At 37.3% G+C, this 19,847-nt stretch overlaps 1 protein-coding gene across 5 annotated transcripts in view; it reads left to right on the plus strand.

Moving 5' to 3' along the window:
* The window catches only part of CSNK1G1 (casein kinase 1 gamma 1), a 161,659-nt gene that overhangs the window by 78,173 nt on the left and 63,639 nt on the right, over positions 1-19,847 (plus strand). For all 5 annotated transcript variants that reach the window (XR_006270026.1, XM_043471701.1, XM_043471700.1 and 2 more), the window contains 2 exons: positions 1,710-1,750; positions 7,101-7,170. Coding sequence is in view for 4 of the 5 variants with exons in the window: in XM_043471701.1 (XP_043327636.1) it covers positions 1,710-1,750; positions 7,101-7,170 (111 nt within the window). In the remaining variant the exon portion in view is untranslated. The remainder of the gene's footprint in view (positions 1-1,709; positions 1,751-7,100; positions 7,171-19,847) is intronic.

Genomic DNA, 19,847 nt, shown 5'->3' on the forward strand with positions numbered 1-19,847 from the left:
TATCGGCCCACTCAGTTGATCACGTTCTCTGCATTTTCTATCATTTCTCCACCTCACTGTTACTATTGTTTTAGAGAAATGCCTTTTATCCTCTCCTGCGTGTTCTCAGTGACTTGCCTCAAGTGCCACTTACAGCCCAAATGCTTTACTCTCCCTCTGTGTCATCTACTGACTTCTTCATATTTCCTTTTTAACCTTATCACTTTATGTGATTTATTTAATAAACTTTGACCCATGTGCAAGGTCTTGTGTGAGGATCCAGAGTACAGTCTCTGAATGGTAACCTGTGAATCCTCTTTAATGTTGTTTGCAGACAAAAATTACTCCTAAATCCTTGTACTCTTCTCCACATAAAGGTGCTGGGAAAACTGATGACAGTATTAAAAGTATAACAGTGTAGTTTACAAAGGGCCGTCTATTGTCTAGAGCTTGTTAACAATAACCAGTATTGTAAGCAGCCTTTTGTTCCCCAGATGCAAGGTTTTTATTATCAAAATAATCTATATTATATAAAATTAGAAACAGTCATTTAATACCTTAGTGTATATCTTTTTGTGTCCTTTTCCGTGCATGTATTCAACTCTGTGTGTGTGTGTGTGTGTGTGTGTATAAAGATAACATTTAAGTCTGTGTATTACTTAAAAAATAGTCATACTATACATACCTACAACTTTTAGTCAAGGTTTTAAGTATCTGAAATATGCAGAACATGATGTTAAGCACCATAGGACATTGACAGAACCATTAAATAAAATCGCTACTCTCAGGATACTTGTAGTCTAGCTGACTAAGATAGGACAAAAATAAGAAGCAGTGTGAAGTCCAGTACAGTGGCTGAGCTATATGGTATATACGAAGCACTCAGAAGGAATTCACATTAGCCTCCAAGGATCAGTGGAGTTAAAGTGAAGGTAGAGGTGAAGGTAGCTAAGTAGCCGGCATGTAATGTGGGTTCAACCAACTGGTGGTTGTTGCTCTTATACTCATCCTGGGTTCTGACTCTAGGTATCTAGTACAGAAGAATATTGATTCCGTTTCTACAGGTAGAGAAGTTGAGAGGGAAAAGGGTTAAACCTTCAGGAAGAACTTTGAGTTGTTTCAATGTTCGGGTGGAGAGCTGTGGCTGCACATAGGTAAAGATGTAGAGCTAGCGTGCTGGTGAAGGGTCAGAAAACTTTGAGAATCCTCTGCTAAGAGACAGCAGATGAGTCTGCGCAGAGAGAGTCAGGCTGTAATAGGTTTTATTTCACACTGTCCTTTATGCCAACGAAGGTTGACACTAAATACCATGACAAAAAAATATAAAAGCCTTATTTGTCAGTGAGTTAGAAATATGAGGGTTTGTGTTTATTGTGACAAGAATTAAAATCTCTCCATCTTTATAATTCTGGTGTCTCTTCTTTTTGAGTTGCCTTGTGATTTAATAGTTGGGAAATACTAAATAGCAAAATGTGCTTGTGACAGAGAGAGATTTGTTTTCTTTAAAAGATTCTCGTGTCTAACTTAAATTTTCAAATTCTCAAGCTGGTTTTATTCTTGTCCTGCTGGGTCTTATTATCTCTGTTTAGCTTTTCACTTACAAATCATGTTTCATATATGTGAACAGCATTGGGAATGTGACCTTTCTCATGACCCTGTAAGCTAAGATTTTGCTTTGCATTTCCCAGAATAAATGTCACTAAAACATATACATTCTCCTTTTCCCCTAGGTAAAAATCTCTACACCAATGAATATGTAGCTATCAAACTGGTGAGTAGAATCTATATTTGTGGTAATGATGTTTTAGTGCTCTCACCCTTCACATATCTTTTTACAGGAAATAATTGTAAGCATTCATAAAAATACTAATTTTTTCCTTGCATATAATACCACACAGTCATTTCCTTCTAATATATATAGTGTTACAGTGATGAATCACTGTATACTGTGAAACGCTGTGCTGTTAGAAGATGCTAACTATAGTGTTAGCAATGATGAATCCAAAAAGTTAATTAAAAATAGCTAGAAGGAAAAAAAATCCTAGTAATTTCTGTAAACTTTGTACCTTCCACTGTGCTATTTTTATTTAACATTTTCTTATTCCTAAATATAACTGATCCATTTAAAAAATATAAGATATTTATCAATATACTTCCAAATCTGATCATCTAATCATTGCCTTAAAAAGTGTCAAACATGGAAAACACATCATGTGCCCAGATTTGAAGCAAAGAGTTCAGTTATTTTTGTCAGTGCTGATCTTACGAATAATTAATCTAGTCATTGAAAATAGCATCCTGTTAAAGAATAATTCTCTTGTTTTTAAGGGTTAATATTTTTAGAAGAGACAGTTCTTTAGCCTGTTTTTAAGATTGATACAAAACCAACTTCTAGCCATATGAAATACTTTGTGTAACTAGTTTCTATATAAATAGAAAGCTGTATAAATATTGTCCTTCTAATAAATCCTAGTTTGTTTCCCAGGATCTACAGGTGGTTTGGTGCTCTTAGTTGGAAGGCAAAGGCATTAATAGTTGAAGGAAGTATCTTGTGGTAATCACTGTTTTTTTTTTTTCCTAATGAATCGCACCTACTACATCCACACTTGCTTTGTGGTTGGTCCTTTTCTCTCAAGTTTGTTTTTGGAGGAGTTAGAGTTGTCCCGTGAAGAACTGATAGTCATCAGGGTAGTTTCTCTACAAAGAGGTGGACAGGAAGCAGGTCTGAGAGCAGGTAGCTGCTCGGGAACCAAGTATTTTCTTTTGTTTGTTGACTTGAAACTTTTGTTGGCAAAATGGAAGGAGGAAGAGAGATAATGCATATAGCAATGCAGACCAGATATTTTCCTCAGATTAAGTATCAAAGGATTAACCGTTTATTTTTACTTACGGGAATTTAATTATTCTGTAAAAGTATTCTCTAGTTCATCTCTTTTTTTTACTTTTTCTGTTTTATTATTTTGGTAAGTTGGAATAATTTTGATTCTTTGGAACTAGTAATAGGAAGAAGCAGCCCCCTAAAACACTTTAAAATGTTGCCTCAATATGTATGTTTATAATTGTCCCCTTACTTATCAAGACTTCTGGTAGGCACAGCTTTTTCTATCCAGATTTCTTCTTCTCGGCTCATACTAGTTAGCCTCTTTAGATAAGCTTGCATAACATATTATTGACTTGACTGACCATTGCATTTCACTTACATTTTATTAAAGTTTTATTCTTCATATGGCCAAGAGTTAAAGCCAAATAGACTTCATGTTATCATGCCTCAGTCCCTCATTTCTCTTTCAAATAAATCTTAAATAAAGGCTTTTTAAAGGATACTCAGTCTTGTCTGTGGGCTTCCTCTCTTGCTCTGGGGCTGTGTTCTTTGTGGGAGATACGATGACAGTAATTGAGCTCTCTTCACTGTAACAGCAAAATTTGCCTTAAGCATTAGTCTTACCAGGCAGCCGTCTGCTGTTGGTGTAGGGTTTCAGGCAGGCATGTGTGCTCCGGAACAACCGTGATTCTGGCAGATAGCCAGCCCTCTATGGAGATGGCATCAGCATCTCACACAGAAGTACAAGGAAGTCCTGCTCATGGTGCTGCAGTTCTACTTTGGTTGACTCTTCCTTTTAGGCTCCCGTTTCTTGGATTTCTAGGAACAGTTTTTTAAAAATCTGATACAGTGTAAACAAACTTGTGTAATGAACCCCTCCTTTACCCCTATCAACAGAGGTTTCTGGAGTTCTTTTTGACAGGGTTTTTCTAACAGTTGTTTAAAAATTTTTCTCTCTATGCTGCTAATCCCACTGCCTTTCACAATCTGGAGATTGTTTGCAGTATCCTTTATTCATAGTGCTTTCAGAAGAGCACTTGATGCTCCAGTTGGCTGAGCAGGCTACAACTATGTGCTGAAGGGGGTGGCTGAAGGGTATAAATACTTCTGTCTGTGATAAAAAGCCACTCATGTCTGAATATATGTGATGTGTACACCCACTTTCAGCCCTGTAGCTCTTAAGAGTTACTGCTTTTTTTAATCTGTTAACTTACTTTTCCAAGATTAGGTTGAATATTTCCTATTAATGTTTCCAATATAAAGTTTGGGAGTATTATGTTTGAGGAACGAGCTGTGTTTTTTAAAATTCATTGACTCTTGTGGTTTGTCAAAATTCAAGACTGTTTCTGCAGAAAGACCACTCCTGTTTCTAGTGTTTAGATCACCCTCTGGTCCCATATCAATTTGTCATCACTGTTTCTCTTGGTTTCTTATAAATTATTAATGATTTTGCTAAAAGACAAATTCTGTGATTGGCTGCTTTGGTGGTGATATATTAGAAGATTTCTAAAACTGAATGGACACTCTCTATCTGAAGAGATAAATGCATAAGGAATACTGTGACTCTACAGTATAATTAGTCTTCTGTACATATTTTGGGACCACAGGAATCTTGAGAAACTCGAAGTCCAGCTCTGATGCTTCCTGATTTCGCAATCAAAGAAGTCTATGAATTCTTTCGCAGAGCTCCTTAGGGCTTTGAAATATGCCAGTCTACTTGAGTTGATTTAGATAAAGCTTTCTTAGAAGCAAAAGGATAGACTAGGTAACTTCAAGGAAAGGTCTGAATTCTGTAATTTATGGATTCTATATTTTTCAAAAAATGCAGAAAACTTCAGGTGGGTTCAGGAAGAGCCTTCAAAGGTGATCAAAGAACTTAAAAATAGGACCAGTGAGGAAAGTTTAAAAAATTTGAAATTACTTTGCCTGAATAAAGGAAGTCCAGGAAATGATTGAAGAGCTTTGTTATTCGAAGATAGCTGTTACAGTATTCACAGGTTAGTCAGGAACTGTCTTATCTTTGTTACTGAGGACATAGAAGAAATAGGCTGAAGTTCCAGTATTGGAGATGACCGTTACATATAAAGATCTTCCAGACTATGAAACTTGTTAGACACGAGCGTGAATTATCAAGGGAAGCTGAGGAAATCTCCTTTGAGCCTATCTTAAAAATAGTGCAAGTAATCATTCAATGAGGAGAGGACAGTTTTTTTCAGCAAATGGCGTTGAGGAAACTGGAGATCCACTTGCAGTGAAATGAGACCCTTTACGTCATACACCAAAATTAATTAAAAATGGATCAAAGACCTAAACATAACAGCCAAAACTATAAATTTCTTGGAAGAAAGCTTAGGGGAAAAGCTTCATAGCATTAGATTTGGCAGTTCTTTTTTGGATGTAACACAAAAAGCATAAGCAAGAAAAGATAGGTTGGACTTTATCAAAATTAAAAACTTTAGTGCATCAGAAGACTCTGAACAGAGTGAAAAGAGAACCTATGGAATGGGAAAAAATATTTGAAAATTATGTATGGAATTGGTTCTCGAATTAACCATTTTTAGTTGTACAGTTCGTTGACATTAAGTACATTCGCATTGGTGTGCTCCCATCACTATCACTGTCATCCGTCTCTGAAATTTTTTTCACCTTCCTTATCTAAAATTCTATGCTCGTTAAACCCCAGCAGCATTCCCCACCCCTCCCCCCACCACACTCCTGGCAACCGCCATTCAGCTTTCTGTCTGTGAATTTGACTACTCTAGGCCCAGAGTCGGACACGACTGACGTGACTTAGCAGCAGCAGCAGGCACCTTAGGTAGAAGCATTCAGTGTTTGTCCTTTTGAATCTGGCTTACTTCACTTAACATGCTGTCCCCAAGTTTCATCCATTTTGTAGCATGTGTCAGAATGGCTTTCCTTTTTTTGGCTGAATAAAATGCCATCACATGTATGGAACAAACTGTAACCACATTTTATTTATCCATCCATTTGTTGATAGATATTTGGGTTGCTTTCACCTTTTGCCTACTGTGAATTATGTTACAATGAACATGGGTCTACAAATACCAGCTTGAGTCAGCATTTTCAATTATTTTGGGTATATATTTAGAAGTAGAATTGCTGGATCATATGGTACTTCTATATTTAACTTTTTGAGAAATTACTATACTGTTTTCTTTAGTAACTATACTATTTTACATTCCCACTAGCAGTACACAAGGATTCCAGTTTCTCCACATGCTCTCCAACACTTGTTATTGTCTGTGTTTTTGATAATGGTCATCCTAATGGATATACAGATGTATCTTTCAGAGTGATGTTTGATTTTTCTGGTTAACTAGTTGCCTGTATGCTGTTAATTCAGAATGATTAGCCAACCAATTCTTGAAGTTTGGTGTAGAGCAAAGTGTGGTAGTGTGGCTGCTTTATCTTTGGGCTATTTAGTAAACTATTTTTAAAAGCTTGAACACCATCCTAATTAAAGCTATATGTCTTAGTTGCACTTACAGTCTTTAATTCTCTTCAGTGTAAAAATAAGTACACGTAACACTGTTCCTACAACTTTATTCATAATATTGAAAATTGAAAACAGTTCAGATGTTCAAACATTATGATTTGCATGTATGTAAATACACACACACAATAATATGCAGTTTTACTTACTGCTATGGAATGGTATGATCACATTGTTGAATTTAAAGTCACGTTACAGAACACCAAATATAGTGTGCTCTCATTTATTTAAAATACATTTTGAGTCTATATTATATATATAAATATTTGTATAAATAAATATTTGGAAAAACATTCACCTAAGTGTTAATAGGGCTTCTCTTTTAAATGGTGGAGTCTTGGGGTATTTTTACCTTCTTTCTAATTTTTGTGTAAGTGAATTTTTTTCCTGAGCATATATCGTTTTCCAAAAAAAAAATAAAGCTATTTACTGTCCCAAATTCATAATAAAACAAGCAGGAAATACATGCTAGTATTTCGTTAAAAGGTGTAACATCTGGTTTCCTAGGAGAAGATATTTCAGGAGAATACTTCATGATGAGAGAGCTATCCTTGAGTGGTGTCTCATACAGAGTATTTTTATATAAATATCCATTGCAGAGATTGTGTATAATTCAACTTCACCTTCCCCTAGATGTACTTTCAAAGGGAAATTGTGGTAAGAAAATGCTATCATATATGAATATCATTGCTAAAATATTAAGTGGTCTTAACCCTGGTTTACTCTGAAAACCTAGGAATGGAAAAACTGTCAAATCTGATCACGGTTTCTTTTCTTGGGTTTCAGGAACCAATAAAGTCACGTGCTCCACAGCTTCATTTAGAGTACAGGTTTTATAAGCAGCTCGGCAGTGCAGGTAAGTCAATATTTTATCCATTTATTTAGTATATAGCTTAGCTGGAAGCCCTAAAATATGTACATTTTCTTGTCTATCCTTTTTGCCAAACCATATGTCTCCCCCGCTTACTGGATAGGTAAATACACATAGTCAACTGAAAAGCGGCTTACTCTGTGGCATATGGAAGGGCAGTTGAGTTGATTGGGGGTCTGTGATGCCGTGACTGCCCACAAACCAACCTCTGAATGCTTTCATCTGCCTGAATTACACATGGTATGAAGTTTTGCTTTTTGGTAGTTTATCCATTCCCTTTTCTTTTCCTCTGTGTATAGAGAAAGAAAGGAAGAGGTATTGGTAATTTTAGAACCGCTTTCACCACATTGAGACTACAAATCCATCTTAAAGACATATGCTAAAATATATCTTCTAAAATACCTTAACAGTCTCACTTTATCTATTGTTCTCACCAATTTGGAAGACCTATCTATATGATTGTAATAATCCTTTGAGGATTTTAAGAAATTAAGTTTATAATTTTTAAAGACATCCTGTGTTTTACCTAAAATCTCAAATTTCCGAAATACCTTACTGGCTTCCAGAAGAATATACTGACTAAGCAAATGTTACCAACCCTAAGGAGGTTGAACCCACAGGATACGTATTGCAGAAGATGAACTTCTTTAGTGCTAGTTTCATTATTTGACATTAACAGACATTCCTCTGCTTTATGCTTCTTCAGTGTGACAGTTGTGTTTTTGTGTGTATGTGTGAATGACTGAAACTTTCAAGTGCCATTACTGAAGGTACTATTGAAGGAATATTGAATTTCATTTCCTAAAATATATAGAATTATATAAGAGCCACTGGGTATTATTCAAGTCATCTTGTATACCCTGACCATGGCAATAATCAGCCATGGTCATAACCTTGGGAGGCCAGGATGAACATTTGTCTTTCTTTGCGCCTAACATGAGTTCCTGCAGACAGCTCAAAGGCATTCATCTCAACTGTACCTGCCGCCCCGCCACTGCTCACCTGCACGTCTTCTTTTAAGTACATGTCTTCAGTTCCTTCAGTTTTTGCTTTGTGTGATTTACAGACACTTCACTGTCTTTGCTCCCATAGCAAGTATGAGTGTACACATGTACACACTCCTAGTTTTATGATGTTCCTCTTAAATGAGCCTCATGAAACAGCACCAGTAACTGTGGATTTGGAGGCAGTGGGATTATTTATTTTTCTTGATCTGGACATAGTACTTCTATTAATTTAGATTAGCTATTTTAACAGCCATTTTACATGGTTGACTTTTATACATTTATGGAGTTCTACTCAGTTGAAACCTTTACATCTTTTTTATATAAACCACCATCAACCAAGGCTTTCTGCATTTTTCTGATTATATAACTGATTTTGATCACCCAAAACTTTCAAGGGTCATCTTGTTTTATCCCATTATTACTAAGTACTAGGATACTTTTCAATCCTGATTGTTACTGATGATTACGTATTGACTGTTCTTTAAATCATAGCTGCATATCCCCCTGCCCCTGCCCCCCTCCTTAATACTACTGTAAGCTCCTTGAGAATAGGCTTGTGTCCACTTTACCCTGCTCTCCCAAATGTGTCTCATAGTTCTTTCATAGTTCTTTCACCAAATAGGAAGCTGGAATGTATTTTGGTGACAGAACACCTAACATAGTTCTTTCACCAAATAGGAAGCTGGGATGTGTTTTGGTGACAGAAAGAAGTTGAGAAGATTTTAAAAGCATGTGTTGTAGATTTTTGCCAAGTTATTAAGAAAAATATTCTCTGAGGATGGCCAAAAAAAAGGAAATTTATTTATTTATGATAGGTAAGAAATAGATTTATTTAGAGAGGTACACATTCCATAGACAGAATGCGTTCCATCTCAAAAGGCAAGACTAGTCCTGAAAGAAACTTTCCACAGAGTATGGGCAATCTCAGAAGGTGAGAGGCCAGAAAATTTATTTTGCAAGTAGATCAGTTGACAAAATAGATAAGATTTTACTATGTCTCCCTCTAAGTGTGAGCATGAACACTAGAGCTTGTTCCTGATTTACAGGCATGAGTGTTTCTCTTCCTATTTTTCTAGAGTGAAGTTCCCAGCTGTAAATGTGACTCATGACTCATTGGTAGTTAATCTTTGAGCAGCTAGAGCACATATGTCACTCTCTCCAGAACCAAGGTGATATTGTGGCCTTGTTAACAAACAACCTTTCATGCCCAAAGCACATGAACCAAAATAATTCAATCATTGTTTTTACTCACTGGTGCTTTATCTTTCATTATTCAATGCAGTACGTAGATGCAAAATATTGGTTATCATGACGAGGAATACTTTAAAAAGGAAAAGCCTGTTGTGACTTAGGTTTGTTCAAGGAATTAATTGGTGCTTACAAAATGGATGCAGTTTGGGGATAGAAATGAGTGATTATGAATTTAATGAATATCCATTTGCTATTAGAGCTTGAGACTTTAAACTCCTAAAATAAGAACTTTTGTGTTGGCTTGAGAATATGACCATTTTTGTCCTTAAGTACCCAAATCTTATTCATTAACTTGGTTTTTGACCTTCACATTGCCTCGACTGAATGATCTGGAAATTCATACCATTTCTCTTCACTTGTATAGATAGAACAAAAATGGTAGCACTGGATGATTGTGAACATGGTTTAAAGTGAAATTCTTCCTGATTGTCCCTTCTTTTCCTTGTTTGATCCCTTAGCTTTTTCCCTTCCATACCATTCTGTTCTTTAGTGAACAGTCCACACTTCAAGCTTTGTTTATTGATTGTAACTTTGCCATGAAGAGTTTCAGAACTTGATTATTTACTGTGAAGGTTGATACCTCTAAGATAATCAGGGAAGAAAGAGGGCCTTGAAACTGAGAATGAGGATTTTGGTCTTCCTGAAAGCTATCATTTTTATCTTTTTATCATTTATTGTAGAAACCAAATTATGAAATATTAAAGGATATTTTAAAAGGAAATGATGGTCCATCTCCTTACACCCTAACTCAACCACATTTCACTTGACTATTTCTCTCTTTTTCATATGCAGAGATAAGTCATAATCAATCTCAGTTCACGTGCAATTGCATGTCTTCATTTACTGAACATTGTGACATTTGTCTTGATGCCACATTAGATAGATATTCCTGATCATTGTATAACATCCTATCAGCTTCATAGAACATAATTTAGGCATCCATTTTGTGTTGCCAGACATTTATAGCTTGTTTTTATTTGAAGAAAGCATTTCCCCTGTTGATTTCTGATTGAGTATATAACTCAGAACTTTTCATATGTTCTGCCATTTATTCCCCATATGATAGTTTTTCTCAAATGTTTAAAAATCTATTAGATGATAGATTAAATTTATTCCAAAGGATTCCAGAGCAAAAATTACAGAAAGAAATTTCAGTAAGAGAAATTTGACTTTATGTAACAATTAAAACAGTGTGAAAGTAATCTAAATGTCATCAGTATGGATCTGGATAAATAAATAATGATATATTTATATCATGGAGTTAACTATTAGAAAGAAAGTGGTACTGTGTACTAACATGGAAAGATGCCCCAATATATTTTTTTAAGTATAAGAAGCTTTGTAAAATAGTATAATATGATTATATCTCTGTAGTACAAGAAAAACATACACAGATATGTCATATGAGCACAGAAAATATCTAAATGACTATTGTTGTTGTTATTCAGTAGCTAAGTCATGTCCAACTCTGTGCGACCCCATGGACTGCAGCATGCCAGGCTTCCGTGTCCTTTACTATCTCCCAGAGTTGTTCAAATTCATGTCCGCTGAATCAGTGATGCTGCCAACCATCTCATACTCTGCTGCCCTCTTCTCCTTTTGCCTTCAATCTTTTCCAGCATGAGGGTCTTTTCCAGTGAGTCAGCTCTTCACATCAGGTGGCCAAAGTATTGGAACTTCTGCTTCAGCATCAGTCCTTCCAATGAATATTCAGGGTTGATTTCCTTTAAGATTGATTGGTTTGATCTCCTTGCAGTCCAAGGAATTCTCGAGTCTTCTCCAGCACCACAATTCAGTATATGTGCTGCCAAAACGAGCACTCCTGCACCACAATTCAAAAGCATCAATTCTTTGGCGCTCAACCTTCTTTATGGTCCAACTCTCACATCTGTACATGACTACTGGAAAAACCATAGCTTTGACTATACGACCTTTGTTGGCAAAGTGTTGTCTCTGCTTTCCTGTCTCTTAATGGGAGGGCAGTTTTCAGGCAGAAGTTGAACAGTTAATACATTCTGGATGTTATAAAGGAGATTTGTGCACTGGATAGAAAATTAGAATATATGACTTTTTAAGACCTATTTGCACACTGAAATTGTATTAAAAACTCTCAAAGACCATGTTACCATGCTGATATTTATAGTTGGTGTCTTACTCAGTTTCTGAAGTTAATTACATCAAAAATATAACCCTGGCAAAGTGGACACCCAGTAGTCAGAATCGAAATGGAAATATTATCTACTATTTTCACATACTTGGATGTGCAGGGGTGGGATAGATTTTTATTTGCAAATTATGGTTTAATTATTAAACCTGATAATGCTGGAGAATTTCCAAAAATATTACATACAAAGAAAAACTATTTTAAACATGTGAAACTATATGTTACACAATATTTCCAACTCTGAAACTGTATGTAATAATTATGAAACATTATTCTTTGCTGTTGGAACATCAAAGTTTTAGGTTTTCTCCTGTGATTAAACCAAGTACCATCTTCAGTTTTTGTTTTATTTTTGCTTTTTTCTTTCTTAAATCGCTGTTTTGGTTTTTCACAGTACAAAGGACTTTGGAATTGAGCACAATATGCTTTCTTTTCACATGTACTTTCTATAGATTGTTCTGAGTACACAAGATTAGAAATGAAGGACTTAAAGGTTGACTCTGGATTCCCTGGGACTTGCTTGCCCTCCTGGTGGCTTGAGTATTTGTTTAGTATAGTGTGCCAGGTTCACAAGAAAGAATAGCAGTATTTAATCATGATAATTAAAGACTGTAAGCCTTGCATTTATCAGATGAAAGCACCCAGTGAGCTGTAATCATCTTTCTTATTTTCTTACCATTTTCCTCAGCGATCAGTGTTGGGCTAATTGTATTATAGTCACCATGGGTAAGTTCCAAACTTATTTTCCTGTTATGGGGATGCTTTTAGGTTTCCCTGTGTTCTTCGTACCTTTTACTTAGGAGAGTATATACATTGTCAGTTTTTAAATTTCCCAACCCACAAATGTTTCATCCAGTACACCTACACTTTTGCTTGTATCCTGACACACAGGAACAGGACTTGGTGTATAGTATGTTTGGGGCAGGGACAGGCAGAACCAGTGGTCTCCACCGAGAGGAGGCCTAAACATAGAGGGACAGTATGAGCATGAAATTTCATAGCTAGATAGGGGCTGCTCACATAATAGGGGCCAGTGTATGTTTGGTAAATAACAAAAAATGAACAAACCATAACCAAGGGTGCAGCTAAAGTGGCAGGAGAGAGGGAAGAAGGGAGAGGGAATGAGGCAGCGAGAGCAGGAGCAAATGAAAGAAGATGGAGGAGAGGTGGGCAGTCGGATGCAAGAGCGCAGGGCTCCGGATCCAGAAATAAGAGCATGAGTGATGAAATCCGTGGAGGCCTCTGGCTTAGCCAGAGGGGCAAAGAGTTCCCTTCTGTCACTGTTCTCAGAGCTGTTTCTCAGGAACAGTGGTTTTGCCCAGTAGGTTTGGCATTTTTAGTCACAAGCATTAGGGTAGGTTATGGTAAATTCCCATCACTTCACTAGGCATTTGGAAAGGCCTAACTTATAATATAGGCTTCCCTGGTGGCTCAGATGGTAAAGAATCTGCCCACAATGCAGGAGACCTAGGTTTGATCCCTGGGTCGGGAAGACCCCGTGAAGAACAGAATGGCTACCCAGTTCAGTATTCTTGCCTAGAGAATTCCCTGGACAGAGCCTGGTGGGCCGCGGTCCATGGGGTCTCAAAATATGAGGCGTCCCAGGTGGCTCAGTGGTAAAGAATCTGCCTGCCACTGCAAGAGCCGTAGGAGACACAAGTTCTATCCCTGGGTCAGGAAGATCTCCTGGACGAGGAAACACCCACCCACTCCAGTATTCTTGCCTGAAAAATGCTATGGACAGAGGAGCCTGTCGGCTGCAGTGCACGGGGTCCACAAGGAGTTGGGCACCACCTAGCAACTAAGCACAGCAGCTTATGAAGAGATAACAGTCATCTGTTCGCTACTGGAGCCTTCTTAATTGTGTTGCTGCTGCTGCTGCTAAGTCGCTTCAGTCGTGTCCCACTCTGTGCGACCCCATAGACAGCAGCCCACCAGGCTCCCCGTCCCTGGGATTCTCCAGGCAAGAACACGGGAGTGGGTTGCCATTTCCTTCTCCAGTGCATGAAAGTGAAAAGTGAAAGTGAAGTCGCTCAGTCGTGTCCGACTCCTAGCGACCCCATGGACTGCAGCCCACCAGGCTCCTCAGTCCATGGGCTTTTCCAGGCAAGAGTACTGGAGTGGGGTGCCATTGCCTTCTCCCTTAATTGTGTTAAGAGATCCTAAGTGTAGTAGAGCCACTGATCTTGCTCTGGTTAAACTTTTAATTCCACCCAGCAACCTACCTGGGAAAAATTCTCAAGGGCTGTAGGAAGAAATATCATATCAGAGCTGATCTAAGCCTGAGCTGCCTTGCCCTGGCTTTCCAGCAGCTATTCTAATCTGCTAATGACTGTTCTGCTTTGGCTTTCTTGTAAAAGAGATGCTGATCCTCAAATTAAAGACAACAAGAGAGAATTCCCTGGCAGTGCAGTGGTTAGGATTGTGCACTTCCACTGCAGAGGGACACAGATTCGATCCCTGGTCAGGGAACTCTCACTGGCTGCACAGCAAGGCAGGGAAGCAAATAAATAAATTTTAAAAATAAAAAAGACATTAAGATACTTATTGAAATTTCACAGTGTAACAAATGATAAAGCCTAGGCAAAATCTTGTTGGGAAGAGAATGCAAATGCCCACTAGGTACTTTATATGGTTGTTTCATTTTTCCCATTTTGAGCACAAGGAAGGTTAGTATCTTACTTACCGAGGAGCACAGAGTAGAAAAACCTAAGCTAGGAATGTGTTTATCTCATGTTTTGGTACAAATTTTTGTCTTCTGTGTATACTGAGCAGATGCCTGGCACCTTATGCGGATTATCCCTCGCCTAATTGTAATAAACTAGTGAAAGATAGCTGTAAAATTGTCCATTGAAGCAAAGCCCTGGGACTTGCCTCCAGTGAAAGAGTAGGATTTCCTGTTTCATGTGGCGCCCCCTAATTTCATGCCTTTGTTACTTATGAAATCTTTTATAGTCTTGGGTAATCTATGTTTTGAAACATTTCTTTCCAAAGTAAATTAATCATTTGTGTTGAATACCTTCTGCATGTGTGCAACCGAAGCTCTCAGAGCTACTCCATGCAAGCCATTTTTTCACCCACAGAAATCTTTATGCTATGACTAAAGTATTCATATTCTGTTAACCTGTATGGGCAAAGAATCTGAAAAAGAATGAATATATGTATATGTATAACTGAATCACTGTGCTGTACACCTAAAATTAACATTGTAAATCAACTGTTTGTCAATAAATTTTTTTAAAAAAAGTATTCATACGACTGATTGGGCTTTGCAGTTTTGAAGTTTCTGGGAGGGAATGGTTTTATATGTCATCAAAAAAGATTGGAGGAAAGGGGGCTTCTGTAGTGGCTCAGTGGTAAAAAAAAAAAAATCCACCTGCCAGTGTAGGAGATACGGGTTCGATCCCTGGTCTGGGAAGATCCTACATGCCGCAGATCAGCTAAGCATGTGCACCACGGCTGCTGAGCCTGTGCTCTAGAGCCCGTGAACCTAGAGTCACCCCGGTGAGAAGCCCATGTGCTGCAGCTAGAGCGTAACCCCTGCTCCCTGCAGGTAGAGGAAGTCTGCACAGCATCGAAGACCCAACACAACCAAAAATAAATAGGTAAATCAATTACTTTTTTAAAAGGACAAGGGGTACTGGTTGGTCCCAGAAGAGAAACTCTGAATCCAGGCAGTTGTTACATTAACAGGAATTTGGTTTTACTTCACCAGAGGAATAAAGCATAGATCTGAAGAAAATCATGAGAAAGCACGAGACTGGCAACCCCCTCCTATAGTGTCGTGAAGTTCCTTAGGAGTACATTGTAAACAGGCTGGGCAAACACAAGAAGCAGTACACAGGAAAATTAAAAAATAAGATCATCTGAAGAGAGGCTGGAAAGATGGTAATTTTACTGAAATAGAAGTAGATCACATAACAAGAGTAGTTACGTGCAAGTAACAATGTCAACTTAGATGTTCAATAGCTAGGAGTGCTTTAAGGAATTGAGAAGAAGTGTTTTGGTCCCCAGTTGGCCAGAAAGTTTTCATAACAAGAGGAAAAAGGATGAAATGGTGAACTTGGTAAAAGAAAGTGAAATCTGGATTATTTCTTGCCATGTATGTTTTTCAAAAGTCTGCCAGAGATACCATGGAGAGAGGAGACATACACCACTAAATTCAGGGAAAACGAATCTTAAATGGGATAAATGGACAGTCTTGAAATTACATCTTGAAGACTGAAGATTTAGACACTTGCCCTCTCTAATTATAGGAGTGGAGACAGCCAATGGGAGCAAGGAGAAATTTAGCCTAAATTTTCTCACTGTTTTTCTGTGAATTATTGTTAACCACGTGCCCCTGCTATGCCTCAGTTTCCCTATTCATGCACCAGGGGGAACCTCCTCTCTCTTAATGGAGTTTGCAGACCTTCTAGAGTTGAATGAGGTAATGTTTGTAAAGGCCTTGAATCCTTAAGGGAAAAGTGCTATATAAACACAAGGCAGTATTGTTTTACGTTGAAACTGAAGATCTAACTTTCCTGTAGAAATATCCTATTTACATTTCTCATAGCTTTGAAAGATATCAGAACAAAGAGTTAACAGTTTCATTTCTGAATAATTTTTGATGGATTCTCAAACAATAGTAAATATTTCCCAGTCCTTTCTCTGATGTCATAGAGCAGAATTCCACTGTGGTGAACCCACGACAGCTGTGATCTTGAGGGAGATGTTTGTCTGTTTCAGAGGAGCTGACTGTGGTTGGGTAGAAATAACAGTTAAGAGCCTGCTTGGTGAAATGAACACTTTTGCTTCTACAACTCCCCAGCCTTTCATGCCAGTTGAGGGGAACGCTTGACCACAGCTATCTTTTACTACTTGGAAAAGAAGATCAGGAAAAACAAATTCAAATGGTCAATACCTACTTTTGTTTGGTAAAACAGAATTGAAACCATTATGCAAAGATCAAGCCAAGGGATTCATTTGTATTTGGTCCTTAGCATAACTGGATTCATCTATGAATTCTCAAAGGAAGTGGTCTTACTAGTGATGAACTACTGAACATCACAAGGTTTATTACAGTGGACTGTGGGAATGTTAGTGAATGTCTTGCCCCCCAAAGTGAAAGATACAAATGGTTGGCCTATATCCTGCCTCCAGTGTGGAAGGTGAGATTTCTTAGGAAGCCAGATGGTATAAAGGAACAAATAGTAAATGTTTTAGGCTTTGTGACAAGTACAGTCTCTCTTGTTAACGATCTTCAGCTTTTGTTGTCCTTGTAGTGCAAACATAGCCAAAAACAATTTGTAAGCAAATAAGCTATATTCCAATAAAGGTTTATTCTTGGACACTAATTTGAATTGTATGTAATTTGCACTTATGAAGATGTCTTCTTTAAATTTTTTTTCAAGCATTTAAAAATATAGAAACCATTCTTAGTTCTCTAATCATGCAAAAATAGATGGGCCAGATTTGACCTAAAGGCTATAGTTTGTTGATCTGTGCTCTCACATGCAGTGACCACAACTGTTTATTTCTAATCACTCAGTTCAATTTGTGTAACACAGGAATTACTTCAGGGAGTACTTCTTTATTCTTTGTATACATGCCACACATGAAGCTCTGGAATGAGAGAACTTAGAGAACGTATCCCTTACGCTGTGGACTTTTCAAAGTATAATATGCTGCTAGATTGTGGACCTTTTCTGCCCACATACTGAAGTATAGTTGATTTACAATGTTGTGTTAGTTTCTGCTATACAGCAGGGTGATTCAGTTGTACTTTCTTTTTCATATTCTTTTCCATTATGGCTTATCATGGGTTATTGAGTATAGTTCCCTGTGCTATCCTGTAGGACCCTTGTTGTTTATTCTGTATATTATAGTTTACAGCTGCTAATCCCACACTCCTGATCCATCCTCACCACATCCCCCTCACACAAGACAACCACTGGAATGTTCTCTGTGTCTGTGAGTCTATTTCTGTTTTGTAGATAAGTTACTTTGTGTCATAGTTTAACTTTCCCATATAAATGATGTGCTATGGTATTTATTGTCTTTCTCTTTCTGATTTATGTCACTTAGTAGCATAACCCCTAGGTCCATTCATTTTGCTCAGATGGCATTATTTTGTTCTTCTTTGTGGCTGAATAGTATTCCATTGTATTTATGTACCGCATCTTTATCCATTCACCTGTCAGTGGACATTTAGGTTGTTACCATGTCTTGATTATTGTAAACAGTGCTGCGGTGAACATTGGGGTGCATGTGTCTTTTCACATTATAGTTTTCTCTGGGTATATGCCGAGGAGTAGGATTGCTGGATCATATGGAAATAATTTTAGTTTTTTGAGCAACTTCCATGCTGTTTTCATAGTGACTGCACCAATTTACATTCCCACCGACAATGTAGGAGGGTTCCCTGGATTGTGAGCTTTTTTAAGGGCGAGAAGCATCTTTTATTCACTGTAGTATTATTTGCAAATAATTTCACCCAAAGAAGAGACTCAATACATGTCTGTTAAATTGATAAAATCTCAGTATATAAACTCTGAGCAGTATTTCCCTGGCAGTGAGATCACCAAGTTAAGTTGCAGCTCCTTTTACGTGTACTCTCCCTTTGAGGCTCTCAACTGCTTTATTTGCTTATGCTAGCAATTCTTGAGTAGTTGTATTAAGGAAGCAGAATAGAGATATGCATGAATAGTTCAAGATATCAGAACAAAGTCCACCAAACTTTTTTCTTCAAGGATTTGGTATATAGTCAGAGACATGTATGTCCACTATTAACTGAAAACTCAGAACTTCCAAGAACTGCCTGGCAAAAGTTTTAGAATTTAAGTTCTTTAAAGGTAGGGAGTGTGTGTGGTTATCATCAATATAATGGCTGTATCATTGCACATCTTCATACATAAATGGCCAATCAGCAGTTGAGAATTATTTGGACTCAAATCACATTGAACCAGTTGTCATAACTTGTCAACTTTTTGCTTGGCTTCACTTTTAGCAGTTATAGTTCAGGAAAGATCTCTTACTCTGCTACCTGAAAAAGAGAGTAACTTTAAAGAAGGAATTTACAACTCTCTGTGTGCAGCTTGCCCAAAGGGAAAAAAAAATTTTTTATAAGTTATGGAGAAAACCAATATCACTGAAGGCTTGGAAAAATATGTAAAAGAGTTAATCTCTCTACTCAAAACACAACTACTATCCTCATGTTTACTTCCTTAGTCTTTCTATATATAAAAATTTTTTCATTAAAATTTTTCTAGTTTCAATTTAAGATGGCTATCTGTTTATCAAGTGGGAAGGAGAAAGTTTCAAACACTGCTGAGGTTCTTGTAGCATTATCATCCAGTATGGATTTGAGAGATGATGATTGGTTGTTAACCAGACTACTAGCTATCACAGATCACACCTCACATCTATCTACTGATTTATAGGTATTTTATTTAATTTAAAGTACTAGAATTTCAAGTATGACAACTTTTCTAAGGAAACCAACTGTTGAACACAGTTTAGTCACATGTGAAGTTAGGAGCTAAAGTTAGCACACAGGTGAAAATCACATATAATCAAAGATAGCCTTGAAAAATCTCTTAAATTGCCCATGGAGTGTAGTTTAATTGGATTTGTATGTATAATCATTCTCAGTAAATATGTACTCCTTGAAAAAATGTGTACTGAATGGTATGAATCTGTAGTATATGCAGTGCTGCAGAGTTTATGTAATAAGGTATGCATATGCAAAATACTCTAGTTTTTTTTTTTTAATTTCTTAAACTTTTTCTGGCCAAGTATATATCATTCAAGTAAGTGGACTTGGTGCTTACGCCATTCCACATCACACTCTTCCTTTTTGCTAATTTTTATGAAAGACTTGACCTAGTGCCTTGTTAGATGTTTACTTCTCTATTTTCTGTCTGTAAGCTCCCTGAGGAGAGAGTCTCTGTCTTACTTATCTTTCTTTTTTTCTTTCTCCCCTTAAGCATCTAGTGTTGTGTCTTGCACATAGCGTTTAGCAAGTGATGGTTAAAGAAGAGGAAGAGAAATATTTATATGCGTGTATTGGTAAACATCATTTGATTGCAAATAATAATCTGCAATTAGCTGTGATTCTAAACGAGGATTTGGGACATACACTATGTACCTGAGGAAGGAAATATACAGGTCTCACTAGGGATTGGAACAAAGCACTTAGAAAGCCTGTAGGAGCTGTTCAGTTCAGTTCAGTCACTCAGTCCTGTCTGACTCTTTGCAAC

Source organism: Cervus canadensis, chromosome 6 (genome assembly GCF_019320065.1).
Source record: "Cervus canadensis isolate Bull #8, Minnesota chromosome 6, ASM1932006v1, whole genome shotgun sequence".
NCBI classification, from domain to species: Eukaryota; Metazoa; Chordata; class Mammalia; order Artiodactyla; family Cervidae; genus Cervus; species Cervus canadensis.